This window comes from Engystomops pustulosus, chromosome 2 (assembly GCF_040894005.1).
Source record: "Engystomops pustulosus chromosome 2, aEngPut4.maternal, whole genome shotgun sequence".
In the NCBI taxonomy this organism is placed as follows: Eukaryota; Metazoa; Chordata; class Amphibia; order Anura; family Leptodactylidae; genus Engystomops; species Engystomops pustulosus.
This window is the reverse complement of record NC_092412.1, coordinates 7,604,691-7,624,023: the sequence shown is the minus strand read 5'-3', so window position 1 is coordinate 7,624,023 and position 19,333 is coordinate 7,604,691. Positions and strand designations below refer to the sequence as shown.

Sequence of the window (19,333 nt, the reverse complement as noted above, 5' to 3'; positions counted from 1 at the left end):
TTTGAATCCTACGGCCACCTAAGCAATTTCAAAATCACCTACAACAAATCGGAGGCATTAAACGTCTCCCTCCCCACAGAGGAAGTCCAATCTCTTAAAGAGCACTTCCCTTTCCGATGCTGTGCCACCTCAATCAAATACCTAGGAATCCAGGTACCCTCCGACTTAAGTAAACTGTATAGCCTCAAGTATGTGTCTTTACTGGAGCGCACCAATAAAGACCTAGCCTCATATAACAAAAAGGGACTCTCAAGGTTTGGCCGGATGAATGTCATAAAGATGGATGCACTGCCCCGCTTTCTATACACGTTTCAGGGAGTTCCACTCATTCCCCCATCCGCTTTCTTTAAATCTATCAGGACGATGATATTACACTTCATATGGGGCTCGGCCCGCCCCCGGATTGGATGGAAATACTTGATACGCCCCAAATCCCCAGGGGGTGCTGGACTCCCCGACTTAAAGCTCTACCACCAAGCTGCCATTATAGTCCGTCTGGACTGGCATTACCATTTGTCTTCCAAGCAGTGGGTTCGTCTGGAGCAATACAGTTCCACGATACCTATTCATTTACCCCCGTGGGTCTCGGCACAGGGTGTAGAAACCGAGCCGCAGACTATGTTCTTGGCCTCGACATTGAAACTGTGGAGATCTCTCATCCAACGCTCTGTTCTATCCAGACCATTCAGCCCTCTTACACCACTCTTTAGGAATCCAGACTTCCCCCCGGCTTTCCCAGGGCTACCTTCCTGGGACGCTCAGTACATGAGGACCTACGCATGCGAGATATTGTGGGTGAAGATCCAATCCCATCTCTGCAGGAGCTAACAGTTCTTTCTGCCTCTGCCAAACTCTCTTGGCTCGAAGTCTCTCAATTGGGATGTTTCCTTAAACGACCAGGTCCAAGTGCCTCATCCAATACACCTATTCGCCCCTTCAAGAATCTCGTCTGCTCAGCATCCCCCCCAGAACACTGTATCTCCCAAATATATAGCCTCTTAATAAGAGTCTGACACATCAGCCTTACCTTTCCTCACTGGTTGGGAGAAGGACTTGGGAACCTCCATCTCTCCAGAGGATTGGGATAAGTCGTTTCTGTACACCCATTAACTTTCAGTGACATGCTCCTCCCAGGAGAGGAATTACAAGATTCTCGCAAGATGGTATAGGTATAGGGTTCCCACCTTGCTACACTCGATCTATCCCTTGATCCTGGGCACGTACTGGAGATGTGGATTAGACAAGGGAGACATGTTTCATATATGGTGGACATGTCAGGACATTTCAGGCTTCTGGGGCCAAATTTTCAAAGCTACAAATGACCTCACTAGCACAGCAGCCCCCAAGACTCCGGAGATGGCTCTTCTATTGATCCTTCCAGGGACCATTAAGAAACAAAAAAATAGCTTGTTGAGGTTCTCCCTCATTGCAGCCCGGTCCGTCATTGCTAGAAAGTGGTGCTCCCCAATACCGCCTTCCATTTCAGACTGGGCCCAAGAAATGATACAGCTCAATCGCATGGAGGAGATCATTGCTGACACCTCTGGAACCACAGAGAAATTCTTAAAACTCTGGCAGCCGTGGATAGTCTTCCGGGACACACAGCATTTCAAGGATATACTGACTCGGACCCCGGGTGATGGGAGCTCAAATCCCCCAACAGGCTTCTAGATGGGACTCTCTGGCCCTGTCGGCCCCCCCATCACATAGAGCCTCCTCTGTTCCCTTCCCCCAGCCACCCTCCTGCTCTCCCCCCCCATACCTCCATATGTCTTTCCATCACCTGTCTTTGTGTATGAATGTTATTCTATGTCCTATCTATTGCTCATTGATCGGAATGTCTCTGATTTTTTTTATGACATCACACTAAGACTATCCCCCCCACCCCTGTTGGGGATTGGCTTCAAATGTTCTTATACTGGAAGTTGGAGAAGGTAAATACGTCTGTATATCATGCGGTTGGTATATATCACAATCTACTGCCTTTTCTACAATTAGTGATAGTGTCACATTTTTCCCCATTATCAATGGAGACGGACAAGGACACTTCAATACATGTCATAACCTCATGGACTCTGTGAGCTTCTATTTGACCCTTTTCGGACCCCCCCCCCCCCCTACATTGTTGTTATGGTTATTTTATTTTGTAAAATCTGTTTGAAAATGTTTAATAAAAATGATTGAACATAATTTTAATAGTTCATTTTTAGAAGGAAGGCGGTCGTGGATAAGAAAATAAGAAGATCACCGCCTGGTGCCTGGATCGATGAGTAAGTGTCACTGGTTTATAACGCTTCATTTTGTTGGTAGAATTTCTTTCAGTTAAAACCCTAGTCTTAGAACTATTTGCATAAGTATTAACTTACAGGACTTGTCTTAGGAGTATTTCCATCATGGTTACTTTACACTACTAGTTTTAGACCTATTTGCGTCATTGTTACCTTACAGCACAAATCTTAGCTGTTTTTGCATCCGGGTTCTGTTCTGTATATATGGCTGTATTCTGGCCATAAATACGGGACGTATGGCAACCGTATAGCACTGTATCCGTACCGTAGACTTTCATTTTTATTTATTTCTTGGGTTGGACTTGCCTAAAGCCGTAGCTCCCTCTGAGACACTTGTGAGTGTTTTTAAAAAATACTTTTTCATTTTCAATACACGGAATCGAGCTGCCCCCAAGCCTAAAAAGGCCGGGCCCCGGCACATGGCAAACAGTTCATCAACTTCCAAGGAGTAATCTTCGTCATGATAAAGCTCTGTTGAAACTGCAGAAACTTCCACCTCACCCCATTTAAAACAACAAAGCCAAAAAGCCACAGCCACTGGTCCACAAAACGCGGCAAAAGTCTAAGCGATCTTAGCACCTCATGTATGACCAGGCACCTGCAGAGTCACCATGAGCTGAGGCCAGTCCTCACATGGTTCACAGGGTGGGTTGCTGGACCAGTGGTCAGGTACTGGGGACTCTTTTGGACAATCGTTTGAATCTTCAGGACTGGGACATCTCTCTGGTGAATTTCGCTGAATGGATCCACCTCCACCTGCGTCCCCCCCCCCCCCCCATAGTCCCCCCTACCCGCTGGTGTGAAGGGGAAATTAATTGTAAATACTAGTGATACGCCACCATTTGTGATTATTTCAGGGATTCTACGCCAGCGTTTTGGATCAGAAGCCCCATTGTCTATATGTGATGATGAGATGATGGAGGAGGTGACCTCACACCTGCTCTGTCCTCTATAATCAGGAAGGTCTCCTCTTACCTGGTGATGTGAGGGGCTGGTGGTCCTCCATCATGATGTCCTTGTACTGGTCCTTGTGTCCTTCTATATACTCCCACTCCTCCATGGAGAAATAGACAGTGACGTCCTGACACCTTATAGGAACCTGACACCCACAATGACACAGTCATCACCCAGACACCTCCCTTGTGTTATTGTACAATGTCCCAGCATTCCCGGCAGCGCTCACCTCTCCGCTCAGCAGCTCAGTGATCCTGGAGGTAAGTTCTAGGATCTTCTGCTCATGTATCTGTGAATGAGGTGGAGGCTCGGTGATGGGGCTCTGGGTCCATCCTCGTGACACACGGGGGGTCACACACTCACCAGACGACTTCTTCACTACTGTGTAATCCTGTGTATGGGGAGACACTGATCACTACATAGATCCTAAGAATCCTTCACCTCTCCAGTCATTTCCCGCTGTTATTCCTAGAGATAAGAGCCGTGTCCTGGGAGACTCTCACCTCTCCGGTTATCAAGGAGATCATCTCCAGGGTGAAATCTTGGATCATTGAATCCTTCTGGTTCCTGTCCTTGTACATCGTTTGTGGGCCATTCTCCATCATGATGTCCTTGTACAGGTCCTTGTGTCCTTCTATATACTCCCACTCCTCCATGGAGAAATAGACAGTGACGTCCTGACACCTTATAGGAACCTGTGGTAAAAACACAAAATATGGCCATGACTTATTGTTTGAAGTTCTCCTTCCTTTGGTAATTGCAAGCAGAATGAATAGGGACAGATGTCTATAACTCAACTTGGCAAAGAAGCCTGCACAGCCGGGGGCGACCCAGTCACATACACTACATCAAAAGAATCAGATAAGGTCACACCTCACAAATAGTCTGCATGTATGTAACACCCTATCCAGGAGCCTGTCATCCTTGCAAATTTAGAGTAAATAGGACTCCAACAACCCCACTAAATTACCGCACACCTTTAGTTCTTGCCTGATATGGATAAGGTAATGATGTGCTTATACAATTGGATGCAATTGCACTATTGTTCCCTCCTACTCTCAAAAGTTATGGAGTTTAATTTAAAAAAACTTTTCCAAAAAAGGTAACTCACTGAGGGGAAGTGTAGCAGAATAACACCCTCCTCTCATCACAGTCAGGGGGTAGGAGTACAAACCCAGCGGGTTAAAATTAGAAAGATCATGAAGTCCCCTTGGTCAGTCTTTGGAGGAGCCATAGTTTTCAATTGGATAGGCTAAAGTTCTTCTGCTGAACCTCCTGGTCAGATAGATCTTTTATCCTGGTAGTAAAGTCTATTTATTTAATTCAATTTTATTTTACAACTGTTTGTCTTTTTTTTCCTGAGAATTGTATTTTTCTTTTGTCTGCATTGCACATCCATGTATTAAATTTTGAAAACTTAATACACTTAATAGGTCTTTGCTTGTAGCCTTAAAGAACTTAAAGGACATCTACCATCAGATTACCGAAGCGCAAATGATTATTACTTGCCTCTCTGTCCCATACCCAAGTGTAGCAAGCTTTATTTCTTATGCCGTTGCATTCTTGAAGAGTCGGGCCTAGTCCGCGAGCAGGAGCGGATAGAGGAGCCATCAGGAGCCGGGACAGGTAAGTAGTGACCGGGGGAGCTGGGCACCAGCAGCGCAGTGTGGGAGGCTGCAGAGTCTCTGGAGCAGCTCTGGGAAGCTGCGGAGTATCTGGAGCAGCTCTGGGAAGCTGCGGAGTCTCTGGAGCAGCTCTGGGAAGCTGCGGAGTCTCTGGAGCAGCTCTGGGAAGCTGCAGAGTCTCTGGAGCAGCTCTGGGAAGCTGCAGAGTCTCTGGAGCAGCTCTGGGAAGCTGCAGAGTCTCTGGAGCAGCTCTGGGAAGCTGCAGAGTCTCTGGAGCAGCTCTGGGAAGCTGCAGAGTCTCTGGAGCAGCTCTGGGAAGCTGCAGAGTCTCTGGAGCAGCTCTGGGAAGCTGCAGAGTCTCTGGAGCAGCTCTGGGAGGCTGCGTAGTCTCTGGAGCAGCTCTGGGAAGCTGCGAAGGCTGAGGCACCGCTGGAACAGCTCTAAGAAGCTGCGGAGGTTGAGGTGCTGCTGCAGCAGCTCTGGGAAGCTGCGGAGTCACTGGAGCAGCTCTGGGAAGCTGCGGAGGCTGAGAATTTCTGCCAGGAACTTGGTATGAGTAACCATGTCAGAGTCAAGACTATCCCATAGAGGAGTAGCCCAGTCCTGCGCCTCTCCAGTGAGCAATGAAAAAGCACATGCCAACTTAGTGCGTACAGGGGTGGAGTGGGAGGACATCAGTTTGATGTACAATGAGCAATGGACAACAAAACTCCTGCAAAAATTGGGGTTGCCATCAAATTTGTTAGGCATCAAAAAATATGATCCAGTGTCTGCTGCCGAAAAACATAGTTGGGAGACAATCATCCGAAGAGTGGCAGCAAGTTGGTCCAAGAGTTCTTTTTGGGCAGCAATCCCTTGGGAGTGTTGGGCGACAGTGTAGGGAGGTCACCCAGTAGCAGGTATGGATCCTTGGGATTGTCTATGGCTTTTGCAGAGATCATGACCTTGGCGGAGTCCATGGCCGGATCTTACTGTCACAGTCTATGGGAAATAGTCACTTGGGACTAAAGTCTTGTGGACTCCTTGGACCACCGCGGGAGGCAGGGGATGCTGGGAGTCGCCAGGCTATATAGCCGAGCCAGGAATGCCAGTGCCAATCAGAAGGACGCCCCCTAGAGAGTGGGGGTGCACGCGGCCTAGTCTGCGAGCAGGAGCGGGACCGGAGCCAGAGCCATAAGGAGCCAGGACAGGTAAGTAGTGACCCGGGGGAGCTGGGTATCGGCAGCGCAGCGGGACACAGGTGCCCCTGTGATCCAAGACATGGATCGTGGGGTCACCCGTGACAGTCCTACTAGAGATGTTTATGATCTGGGAGGGTGTGTTTTTTGTGTGGCATTCTGACTCTGCAGGGGGTAATTGTTCTCTAAAAAAGGTTGTGGGGTTGTCAACGTTGTTCCTCTGTTCCCCCTTCCTCTACCTTTTATGCTGCCCCGTCCTCTGGTGCCACGTCCCCTGGATGATCCGGGTTTACCCTCTGTGTCAGAGGTTTCTGCCTCAGTTGTGGAGTAATCTGTCTCAGTCTCCCTAAGTGCTTGTCTTGTGTTAAGGATGGTATATGCACGGTTTTCTCTGAAATCCTGAAGATCCCTAGAGAATTGTCTATGTTTTCGCTCCTTCAAATGGAATTGGAACTTCTCGAGTGCATTCTGTAATTGTAGTTCTTCGGTGTTAAAATCTGTCTCACAGTTAAATTTACGTACTATATCAATTTGTTCTTTTTTCCAGTTTGTCAAGATTCCTCCTTTCCTCCTCTGGCAGTATTTGCATGAATTGTAAGGAGCTTGCAGTAGCTTCCTGCTCCCATTTACTTATCAGGTTACTGATTTTAAACCTATTTCCTGGGGTTAGGGTGATCCTGAGAGCTCTTGGAAACGCATCAGGGATGGGGATGCATCAAGGCAGCCCAGCAGGCACTATTGGTCATCATTCAACCAGCATCGCACGTCAGAACTGGTACTGGAGTGGTCATGGAGAGTGGTCCTCAGGAATAATGCACCAGCCTGGTAGTAGATGCTGGGATGGAGCTGTGTCCAATCGTGGAAGCTGCAGCTCTGAGTCTCCTGATTCTGGTCCTGGGATAAAGTTCTGTGTGCAGCACTAATGGTGTACTACACACTGTCTCTCTCTTCACTCACTGTGTCTGGTAAGAGGATATGTTCTCTAGGGAGAGCTAGGGCCTAAGACCTTGTGGTCTGGACCTTGTGCTCAAAAGCAAGACCTTCCAGAAAGACCTGTGTAAAAATACCTTTAGCCCCTCCCTGTCCAGGGGTTTTATTATCCTAGTCAGGTGGTGACTAACCCTCCAGTGTATGGTGAAATACAATTGGTTAGAATTCACATCCACAGCTGCTAATTACCTGAGTGTTTCTGTATTATCCCTTAAAGAGTTGACAGATAAAGGGTCTTATTTGCAAACACTCCTCTGCCCACACATTGGCAGGGGTGTTGCACCATCTTATTATAATGTAATAATAATAGCACAGGTGGTGGCAGGGAGCATCGGAGGGAGAGCCAGGGCTAAGAGAGGAGAATTTAGCGTAAAGGTGGGTGGGTCTTTATGTACTAAATTGTGAGACTCTCTACTGTAAGGCACCCTGTGAGGTGACCTGAGAGTGGGGGGTTTGTCACAGAACCTGACACCCACAATGACACAGTCATCACCCAGACCCCTCCATTGTGTTATTGTACAATGTCCCAGCATTCCCGGCAGCGCTCACCTCTCCGCTCAGCAGCTCAGTGATCCTGGAGGTAAGTTCTAGGATCTTCTGCTCATGTATCAGTGAATGAGGTGGAGGCTCGGTGATGGGGCTCTGGGTCCATCCTCCTGACACACGGGGGGTCACACACTCACCAGACGACTTCTTCACTACTGTGTAATCCTGTGTATGGGGAGACACTGATCACTACATAGATCCTAAGAATCCTTCACCTCTCCAGTCATTTCCCGCTGTTATTCCTAGAGATAAGAGCCGTGTCCTGGGAGACTCTCACCTCTCCGGTTATCAAGGAGATCATCTCCAGGGTGAGCTCCAGGATCCTGGCCGCCATCTGCTCTCTGTCCTTCTCCCGGATCCCTGGTGGATCATTGATGGAAAGGACCATCGTCTTTCAAACACAATTTCAGCTGTAGGAATCCTTTATTTAGAGAATCTGATGGAAAAGGAGGAGGATGTGGAGAATAAATTTGCAAACATTAAAATAAAATCTTTTATAATTTGAAATGTTCCTCTGATACTTGAATCAATGGCTTCTACATATTTAATACACAGATGTTCTTGATTCCGAGAGCCCAGGGACAGAAATGCCTCTTCCTGCGCCTCTCTATGAATTATTATCATTTTATAATTTATTTAAAGAGTAGCATTAATTCCATGATGCTGTAAATTCAATAAGGGGTTCACATACATTTCATTAAGACAGAAAAAGACTACAGAGATGAGGAAACAAGTGGGAGGAGGACCCTGCTAGTGGGAGGGCAGTTGGAGACACGAGGTAAGAGATTTCATTGAATGTATATGACTGTAACAAAACTGTCCAGCCACAGGGCAACTGCAAACCGACTTGGCGCTAGCTGTCAAACTAAGTGGTGGCAAACTCAACCTGTAACATCTCGGAGGGCTATGGCCCCGCCTGCAGCAGATAAGCCGCACTGACAAGGGCAAACCGCTATCAGGAACCTAACTTACAGTCCCTGAGTGACCCTACAAGGTGACAGGGGAGACTTACCTCATCTGGCAGCTGCTGGATGGTGGAGCGGACAGGTAACAGGAATTTGGATATAGACCAGTGTTCACACTGGTAAGCAGAAAACCGACACAAGACAAACAACAGATACAGACAGAAGCGAAGTTGGACAGAACCGTGTCAAAACCAAGATGGCAGCAAAGGTACAGAATCTTCTAGCAAATCGAATGGTTTGTAAGTGTAGAAGAGGTTTAATACACAGAATAGCAAACAACAAAATAGCAGAAGTACTAGAAAGCAGAGATCAGACAGAATAACCTGCAAAGCCTGATGGAACTAGGCAGGTGTATAAGGCAGTTCCTGGACGTCTCCAGCAGCAGACTAGAGCAGATGTCCATCAGGCGAGTAACCTTTGCTGGACAAAGCTGCACTGCAGAGAACATGGTGTGGCTCAATAAATCCAAACACAGGAGAAACCTAAGCCACAGTTCACACACAACAAACAAAAAAAAATTAACGCCACTTATACTGCCAAATGCTGATAGATGGATGTTTTGGCACGGAAGTTACAGTGACATATTCAAACTTTTATTCAATTGAATAATATCAAAAATAATTTCCTGTGTGAAGATAATTTCCCATAAATGTAGTCATACTGTCACATTGGAAACAAGATAGCTGTCCTTGGATACAACCACCTCCACAGTCTGGCAGTGGTGGCCACAAATGTTATATTGAGGCCTCTCAGACAACCTTAATTCAACAATTATTACTATGGGGAGACATCATGCAAGCAGCATCTCCTGGCCATTTCATATGTCAGTTGTGCAATCTCTCCAGAAGAGGTGGTTGGATCCAAGGATAACTATCTCTTGTCTAAGGGAAGACATGGCTACATTATCTTCACACAATTTTTTTAAAAACATCCAATTGAAGAAATGCACATATATGACAGAGGAATTGAATTAAATGTGAATGTCTAGATGAGAAAACCCCTTTAAGTGATTTCTAACAATTTCCGGATATAGATGAATTGCCTTATGAACAGTCGGTTTTCATGAACGATTGAAGTTTCAATCATAATTCTGCACGGTCAGGCAGTGCTAATAACATGGATTTGTGTCTATACCAATAGCACTTATTCATGTGGGTGTTTCTGTATTTATGAATTTGAGGTGTTAGAACTGTTTTTCCCTCTTATTCTATGTGTATTGTATTGTATCCATCAGAGCAACTAACCTCTACAGAAATGAAGAGGAAAAGCAAACTCAAATGTAAAACATTCACTGAACACTCCTGTTAATCCAGTTTTCCTGATCACTCTAGTACAGTGGTGGTGAACCTATGACATGGGAGTCCTCTCAGTGGGCACATAGGGCCACATTTATCACTCGTTTTTTCTGTTGTTTTTGCGCCTTTTCATTCAGGCGCACCGTTTTTGCGCCATTTTTGCGATTAAACGCCAAACTAGCCGCGCAGCAGAAATAACCAGCTTTCCCTCATCTATCTTACCAATCCAGATGTTTTGCTGCGCCTAATGATATTCATCACTTGCAACGTCTTCATTTAGGCGCAAAAACGGGCGCAAAAACACTCCAGCTCGAAGGTGGCGTTATCTGAGAAGAAAGCACTGAGCCCCTTTGCAGAAGAGCTCATTTCTAGCAGCAAAGCTCAGCCAGACACTGGAACATATAATAGATACAATTAGATACATTACAGACAGGAGCTGCAGACTATTTACAGTTCATCACCTTCTATTTACAAAATATTCTGCAAAACCTGAGCTCACAGCAAGAGAGAAGAGAAGTTTGCAGAAGTTTGCAGATACTAAAAACAAGTGTCCCCCATGTAATTCTGCACAGTGTCTGAGGGGGATATTGTGCAGAATTACAGGGGTGCAGCAGGAGACCAGCACTGGGGGATCCCCTCCAGGAGAAGCCCCTGCTGAGGAGGTCACTGGGTGCTGGGTGTCACACACCTGGGTGCTGCTGTGAGTGTTATCTTCATGCTGGGCTGTGGGAGAAGCAGAGAGGAGCTTGTAGCAGGATGACATGTAACTGCCTGAATCTAACATTGCGCCTAAACTGCGCCTAAACTGTGTTAAAGTAAAGTGATTAATAAGAGGCAGAAAATATACTTATCACAGATGGTTGTAGCTTGTGATAATTCTGGCAAAACAGTGCGCCAGAATTTAGGCGCAACTACTACACTTAGGCGCACAAAAGTGATAAATGTGGCCCATAGGCTGTTGCCCCAGGACAGAATTAGGGATCCTCCTGCAGGCCCTGGTAGCCGAGAACGTGACACGCTGAGCGTTATTTTAAAGTGAAGCATCCGGGTCTACCTGAGACTGCAGGAAGAGAAGGTGTGGACAGGGTCAGATCATCATTGGAGCTCCTGCTCTTGGTTGTCAAGGGAAGCTTCAATGGCAATCCAAATTTTCCTTCCTTCTGTAAATGATATTGGTTTGCTTAGCAGCATTGAAAGTTGTGGTACAGCAAGGAGCAAGAAGATTGCAATAAGTTACTGTCAGTATTGCTGCGCTGGTACTTTGCGATAAATAAGTGGGTTTGGGTTGCAGTTCGTGCAGACATCCTTCCTCCTCTGATCTGTAGGGGAGGAGCTTCAATACTGAGCATGAGCAAAAAGTGATAAGGAATAGAAAATAATTCCCCAAATTCTGATGAAAGTAAATATTCAGCACATACTGAAGGGAAGTAATTAAAACAATGTATTATATATTATTGGAGTTACAATCGATATGGGAGGGTAGATGGAAACACGAGGTGAGGGCTCACACTGTACATGTGAGGGTAGATGGAAACGTGAGGTGAGGGCTCACACTGTACATGGGAGGGTAGATGGAAACGTGAGGTGAGGGCTAACACTGTACATGGGAGGGTAGATGGAAACACGAGGTGAGGGCTCACACTGTACATGGCAGAGTAGATGGAAACATGAGGTGAGGGCTCACACTGTACATGGGAGGGTAGATGGAGACACGAGGTGAGGGCTCACACTGTACATGGCAGAGTAGATGGAGACACGAGGTGAGGGCTCACACTGTACATGGCAGAGTAGATGGAGACACGAGGTGAGGGCTAACACTGTACATGGGAGGGTAGATGGAAACACGAGGTGAGGGCTAACACTGTACATGGGAGGGTAGATGGAAACGTGAGGTGAGGGCTAACACTGTACATGGGAGAGTAGATGGAAGCACGAGGTGAGGGCTAACACTGTACATGGAAGGATAGATGGAGACACAAGGTGAGGGCTAACACTGTACATGGGAGGGTAGATGGAAGCACGAGGTGAGGGCTAACACTGTACATGGGAGGGTAGATGGAGACATGAGGTGAGAGCTCACACTGTACATGGGAGGGTAGATGGAAACGTAAGGTGAGGGCTCACACTGTACATGGGAGGGTAGATGGAGACACAAGGTGAGGGCTCACACTGTACATGGGAGGGTAGATGGAAACGTGAGGTGAGGGCTAACACTGTACATGGGAGGGTAGATGGAAACACGAGGTGAGGGCTAACACTGTACATGGGAGGGTAGATGGAAACGTGAGGTGAGGGCTCACACTGTACATGGGAGGGTAGATGGAGACACAAGGTGAGGGCTCACAATGTACATGGGAGGGTAGATGGAAATGTGAGGTGAGGGCTCACACTGTACATGGGAGGGTAGATGGAAACGTGAGGTGAGGGCTAACACTGTACATGGGAGAGTAGATGGAAGCACGAGGTGAGGGCTAACACTGTACATGGAAGGATAGATGGAGACACAAGGTGAGGGCTAACACTGTACATGGGAGGGTAGATGGAAGCACGAGGTGAGGGCTAACACTGTACATGGGAGGGTAGATGGAGACATGAGGTGAGAGCTCACACTGTACATGGGAGGGTAGATGGAAACGTAAGGTGAGGGCTCACACTGTACATGGGAGGGTAGATGGAGACACAAGGTGAGGGCTCACACTGTACATGGGAGGGTAGATGGAAACGTGAGGTGAGGGCTAACACTGTACATGGGAGGGTAGATGGAAACACGAGGTGAGGGCTAACACTGTACATGGGAGGGTAGATGGAAACGTGAGGTGAGGGCTCACACTGTACATGGGAGGGTAGATGGAGACACAAGGTGAGGGCTCACAATGTACATGGGAGGGTAGATGGAAATGTGAGGTGAGGGCTCACACTGTACATGGGAGGGTAGATGGAGACACAAGGTGAGGGCTCACACTGTACATGGGAGAGTAGATGGAAACGTGAGGTGAGGGCACGCACTGTACATGGGAGGGTAGATGGAGACACAAGGTGAGGGCTCACAATGTACATGGGAGGGTAGATGGAAACATGAGGTGAGGGCTCACACTGTACATGGAAGGATAGATGGAAACACGAGGTGAGGGCTCACACTGTACGTGGGAGGGTAGATGGAAACACGAGGTGAGAGCTCACACTGTACATGGGAGGGTAGATGGAGACATGAGGTGAGAGCTCACACTGTACATGGGAGGGTAGATGGAAACGTGAGGTGAGGGCTCACACTGTACATGGGAGAGTAGATGGAAACGTGAGTTGAGGGCTAACACTGTACATGGGAGGGGAGATGGAAACACGAGGTGAGGGCTCACACTGTACATGGGAGGGTAGATGGAAACGTGAGGTGAGGGCTAACACTGTACATGGGAGGGGAGATGGAAACACGAGGTGAGAGCTCACACTGTACATCGGAGGGTAGATGGAAACATGAGGTGAGGGTTCACACTGTTCATGGGAGGGTAGATGGAAACACGAGGTGAGGGCTAACACTGTACATGGGAGGGTAGATGGAAACGTGAGGTGAGGGCTCACACTGTACATGGGAGGGTAGATGGAAACACGAGGTGAGGGGTAACAGTGTACATGGGAGGGTAGATGGAAACGTGAGGTGAGGGCTCACATTGTACATGGGAGGTGTGACAAAGTCACTATTGAATTGGCGAGAAAATGAAGGTTTATGTGTATTACAGCGACCACAGTGTGAATGGGGTCAAACTGGAAGCTGTTTTCCATGTGTTGGTCTCTTGGAAGACCTGGTAGAGGACTCTGATTGCAGGATTGGAGACAAGTGTGATCATTGCTCCAGAGCAAAGCTTCCAGGTTCTAATGGGTCTAACAATGCACCAGGTGTGCAATCCCTTAAAGATGGGTGTGGAGCAGCCAGAAGTGGCTCTCTACCTGGACTGTGTGAGAGCCACACGTGAGTGACACAGGGTTACTGAACGTATGTTTCATGCTGGCAGGGAGAAGCCCTCCAGTGGCTAGTGAGGGCCGCCAAGTGTTTAGTTAGAGCCGGACAGGCAAGGATTTTTATTTGATGTTTTGTTTGTTACTGCTGTTTTTGCTGGAATAAATGCACAGTTTCAACTTTAATCCTGCTGTCCAAGAGAGCTTTGTCATTGCCGACCCCCACGTTTGAGCTGAACCCCTACAGAGGGTAGATGGATACACAAGGTGAGGGCTCACAATGTACATGGGAGGGTAGATGGAAACGTGAGGTGAGGGCTCACACTGTACATGGGAGGGTAGATGGAAACGTGAGGTGAGGGCTCACACTGTACATGGGAGGGTAGATGGAGACACAAGGTGAGGGCTCACACTGTACATAGGAGGGTAGATGGAAACATGAGGTGAGGGCTCACACTGTATATGGGAGAGTAGATGGAAACGTGGGGTGAGGGCTAACACTGTACATGGGAGGATAGATGGAAACATGAGGTGAGGGCTAACACTGTACATGGGAGGGTAGATGGAAACGTGAGGTGAGGGCTCACACTGTACATGGGAGGGTAGATGGAAACGTGAGGTGAGGGCTCACACTGTACATGGGAGAGTAGATGGAAACACGAGGTGAGGGCTCACACTGTACATGGGAGGGTAGATGGAAACGTAAGGTGAGGGCTCACACTGTACATGGGAGGGTAGATGGAAACGTAAGGTGAGGGCTCACACTGTACATGGGAGGGTAGATGGAGACACAAGGTGAGGACTCACACTGTACATGGAAGGGTAGATGGAAACACGAGGTAAGGGCTCACACTGCACATGGGAGGGTAGATGGAAAAGTGAGGTGAGGGCTCACACTGTACATGGGAGAGTAGATGGAAACACAAGGTGAGGGCTCACACTGTACATGGGAGGGTAGATGGAGACACAAGGTGAGGGCTCACACTGTACATGGGAGGGTAGATGGAAATGTGAGGTGAGGGCTCACACTGTATATGGGAGGATAGATGGAAACATGAGGTGAGGGCTCACACTGTATATGGGAGGGTAGATGGAGACACAAGGTGAGGGCTCACACGGTACATGGGAGAATATATGGAAACGTGAGGTGAGGTCTCACACTGTACATGGGAGGGTAGATGGAAACACGAGGTGAAGGCTCACACTGTACATGGGAGGGTGGATGGAGACATGAGGTGAAGACTCACACAGTACATGGGATGGTAGATGGAGACACGAGGTGAGAGCTCACACTGTACATGGGAGGGTAGATGGAGACACAAGGTGAGGGCTTACACTGTACATGGAAGGGTGGATGGAGATATAAGGTGAGGGCTCACACTGTACATGGGAGGGTAGATGGAGACACAAGGTGAGGGCTTACACTGTACATGGAAGGGTGGGTGGAGATATAAGGTGAGGGCTCACACTGTACATGGGAGGGTAGATGGAAACACGAGGTGAGGGCTCACACTGTACATGGGAGGGTAGATGGAAACGTGAGGTGAGGGCTCACATTGTATATGGGAGGGTAGATGGAGACACAAGGTGAGCGCTCACACTGTACATAGAAGGGTAGATGGAAATGTGAGGTGAGGGCTCACACTGTATATGGGAGGGTAGATGGAGACACAAGGTGAGAGCTCACACTGTACATGGGAGGGTAGATGGAGACACAAGGTGAGGGCTCACACTGTACATGGGAGGATAGATGGAAACGTGAGCTGAGGGCTCACACTGTATATGGGAGGGTAGATGGAGACACAAGGTGAAGGCTCACACTGTACATGGGAGGATAGATGGAAATGTGAGGTGAGGGCTCACACTGTACATGGGAGAGTAGATGGAGAAACAAGGTGAGGGCTCACACTGTACATGGGAGGGTAGATGGAGACACGAGGTGAGGGCTCACACTGTACATGGGAGGGTAGATGGAGACACAAGTTGAGGGCTCACACAGTACATGGGAGGGTAGATGGAGACACAAAGTGAGGGCTTACACAGTACATGGAAGGGTAGATGGAGACACAAGGTGAGGGCTCACACTGTACATGGGAGGGTAGATGGGAACACGAGGTGAGGGCTCACACTGTACATGGGAGGGTAGATGGAGACACAAGGTGAGAGCTCACACTGTACATGGGAGAGTAGATTGAGACACAAGGTGAGGGATCACACTGTATATGGGAGGATAGATGGAAACGTGAGGTGAGGGCTCACACTGTACATGGGAGGGTAGATGGAGACACAAGGTGAAGGCTCACACCGTACATGGTAGAGTAGATTGAGACACAAGGTGAGGGCTCACACTGTACATGGGAGGATAGATGGAAACGTCAGCTGAGGGCTCACACTGTACATGGGAGGGTAGATGGAGACACAAGGTGAAAGCTCACACTGTACATGGGAGGGTAGATGGAGACACAAGGTGAGGGCTCACGCTGTACATGGGAGGGTAGATGGAAATGTGAGGTGAGGGCTCACACTGCATATGGGAGGGTAGATGGAAACACAAGGTGAGGGCTCACACTGTACATGGGAGAATAGATGGAAACATGAGGTGAGGGCTCACCCTGTACATAGGAGGGGAGATGGAAACACAATGTGAGGGCTCACACTGTACATGGGAGGGTAAATGGAAACACGAGGTGAGGGCTCACACTGTACATGGGAGGGTAGATGGAGACACAAGGTGAGGGCTCACACTGTACATGGGAGGGTAGATGGAAACACGAGGTGAGGGCTCACACTGTATATGGGAGAGTAGATTGAGACACAAGGTGAGGGCTCACATTGTACATGGGAGGGTAGATGGAAACGTGAGGTGAGGGTTCTGGGGGAATAATATGAGGAGGAGGTGCTGGGGGATAATATGAAGAGGAGGTGCTGGGGGGATAATATGAGGGGAAGGTGCTGGGGGATAATATGAGGAGGAGGTGCCGGGGGGATAATATGAGGAGGAGGTGTTGTAGGGATAAGATGAGGGGGAGGTGCTGGGGGATAATATGAGGAGGAGGTGTTGGTGGGATAATATGAGGAGGAGGTGCTGTAGGGATAAGATGAGGGGGAGGTGCTGGGGGATAATATGAGGAGGAGGTACTGGGGGGATAATATGAGGAGGAGGTGTTGGTGGGATAATACGAGGAGGAGGTGCTGGGGGGATAATATTAGGGGGAGGTGATGGGGGGATAATATGAGGAGGAGGTGATGGGGGGGATAATATGAGGAGGAGGTGCTGGGGAATAATATGAGGCGGCGGTGCTGGGGGATAATATGAGGAGGAGGTGCTGGGGGATAATATGAGGAGGAGGTGCTGGGGGATAACATGAGAAGGAGGTGCTGGGGGGATAATATGAGGAGGCAGTGCTGGGGGATAATATGAGGAGGAGGTGCTGGGGGGGGATAATATGAGGAGGAGGTGCTGGGAGGATAATAGGAGGAGGTGCTGTGGGAATAATATGAGGAGGAGGTGCTGGGGGGGATAATATGAGGGGGAGATGCTGGGGGGATAATATGAGGAGGAGGTGCTGGGGGATAATATTAGGAGGAGGTGTTGGTGGGATAATATGAGGAGGAGGTGCTGTAGGGATAAGATGAGGGGGAGGTGCTGGGGGATAATATGAGGAGGAGGTACTGGGGGGATAATATGAGGAGGAGGTGTTGGTGGGAATAATATGAGGAGGAGGTGCTGGGGGGGATAATATGAGGAGGAGGTGTTGTAGGGATAAGATGAGGAGGAGGTGTTGTAGGGATAAGATGAGGGGGAGGTGCTGGGGGATAATATGAGGAGGAGGTGTTGGTGGGATAATATGAGGAGGAGGTGCTGTAGGGATAAGATGAGGGGGAGGTGCTGGGGGATAATATGAGGAGGAGGTACTGGGGGGATAATATGAGGAGGAGGTGTTGGTGGGATAATACGAGGAGGAGGTGCTGGGGGGATAATATTAGGGGGAGGTGATGGGGGGATAATATGAGGAGGAGGTGATGGGGGGGGATAATATGAGGAGGAGGTGCTGGGGAATAATATGAGGCGGCGGTGCTGGGGGATAATATGAGGAGGAGGTGCTGGGGGGATAATATGAGGAGGCAGTGCTGGGGGATAATATGAGGAGGAGGTGCTGGGAGGATAATAGGAGGAGGTGCTGTGGGAATAATATGAGGAGGAGGTGCTGGGGGGGATAATATGAGGGGGAGATGCTAGGGGGATAATATGAGGAGGAGGTGCTGAGGGATAATATTAGGAGGAGGTGCTGGGGGGGATAATATGAGGAGGTGCTGGGGGTGATAATATTAGGAGGATTGTACTGTGTGAGGGGTGGAACCGGTGTGGCTTAGGCAAAAAGATTATGAGGCACTCTATGCATGCTACATCTTTTGTGCATCTTACACACGACAAGCGTTACATTCGACACACGCAATGCGCACACACACACATTAGACACATGGATTACACAACACTGGCGCACATATATTACACGCAACATGCATACATAACACATGCGTATATACATAACACACGTGTACATACATGACACATAACACACGTGTACATACATGACATATAACACACGTGTACATACATGGCACATAACACACGTGTACATACATGGCACATAACACACATGTACAGGTGGGGAATATAAGGATGTGATAAGATGATGTGTGAGGAGACAATGTCCAGCTCCTGGAATATGGAATTAGAGAGGAACCAACTACCTGAGAGGAGACTTCCGGGGGGGACAGTTATTGCAGCGCACACCAGGCTTCCGGGGGGACAGTTATTGCGATGCACACCAGGCTTCCGGGGGGACAGTTATTGCGGTGCACACGAGGCTTCCGCCCTCCATGCCTTATTACAGGGCAGTGATGACGCTGTAGTCAGTGTTATATGGATGAGTGCAGGGGAATACAGTCTCCTATGGAAGTTATGGGGGAACAACCAGACACAACAATATATTTCTATGTGACACTTACATGTGGTGCAGCCCCCGGAGATGTCACCCAGCAGCCCCGCCCTCTGCGTGTGACGTCATCGGAAGGGGAGGGGACTCTCCTCATCACACAGAGCGGAAGAGAATACAGGGAGAGAGAGAGGAGAGACTACAGGGAGAGAGAAAGGAGACAGACTACAGGGAGAGAGGAGAGAGACTACAGGGAGAGAGAGAGTAGAGAGACTACAGGGAGAGAGGAGACAGACTACAGGGAGAGAGAGAGTAGAGAGACTACAGGGAGAGAGAAAGGAGACAGACTACAGGGAGAGAGGAGAGAGACTACAGAGAGAGGAGAGACTACAGGGAGAGAGAGGAGACACTACAGGGAGAGAGAGGAGAGACTACAGGGAGAGAGAGAGAGGAGACAGACTACAGGGAGAGAGAGAGGAGACAGACTACAGGGAGAGAGGAGACAGACTACAGGGAGAGAGAGAGAGAGGAGACAGACTACAGGGAGAGAGAGAGAGAGGAGACAGACTACAGGGAGAGAGAGAGGAGACAGACTACAGGG

The 19,333-nt window shown here is 48.6% G+C and overlaps 2 protein-coding genes across 2 annotated transcripts in view; both read right to left on the bottom strand.

Moving 5' to 3' along the window:
• The window catches only part of LOC140119822 (uncharacterized), a 661,039-nt gene that overhangs the window by 17,712 nt on the left and 623,994 nt on the right, over positions 1–19,333 (bottom strand). The window lies entirely within an intron of this gene.
• Positions 1–19,333, bottom strand: part of LOC140119738 (uncharacterized) — a 40,774-nt gene that overhangs the window by 4,151 nt on the left and 17,290 nt on the right. Inside the window, exon 4 of the mRNA XM_072139093.1 lies at positions 3,264–3,393. Coding sequence (XP_071995194.1) covers positions 3,264–3,393 — 130 coding nt within the window. The remainder of the gene's footprint in view (positions 1–3,263; positions 3,394–19,333) is intronic.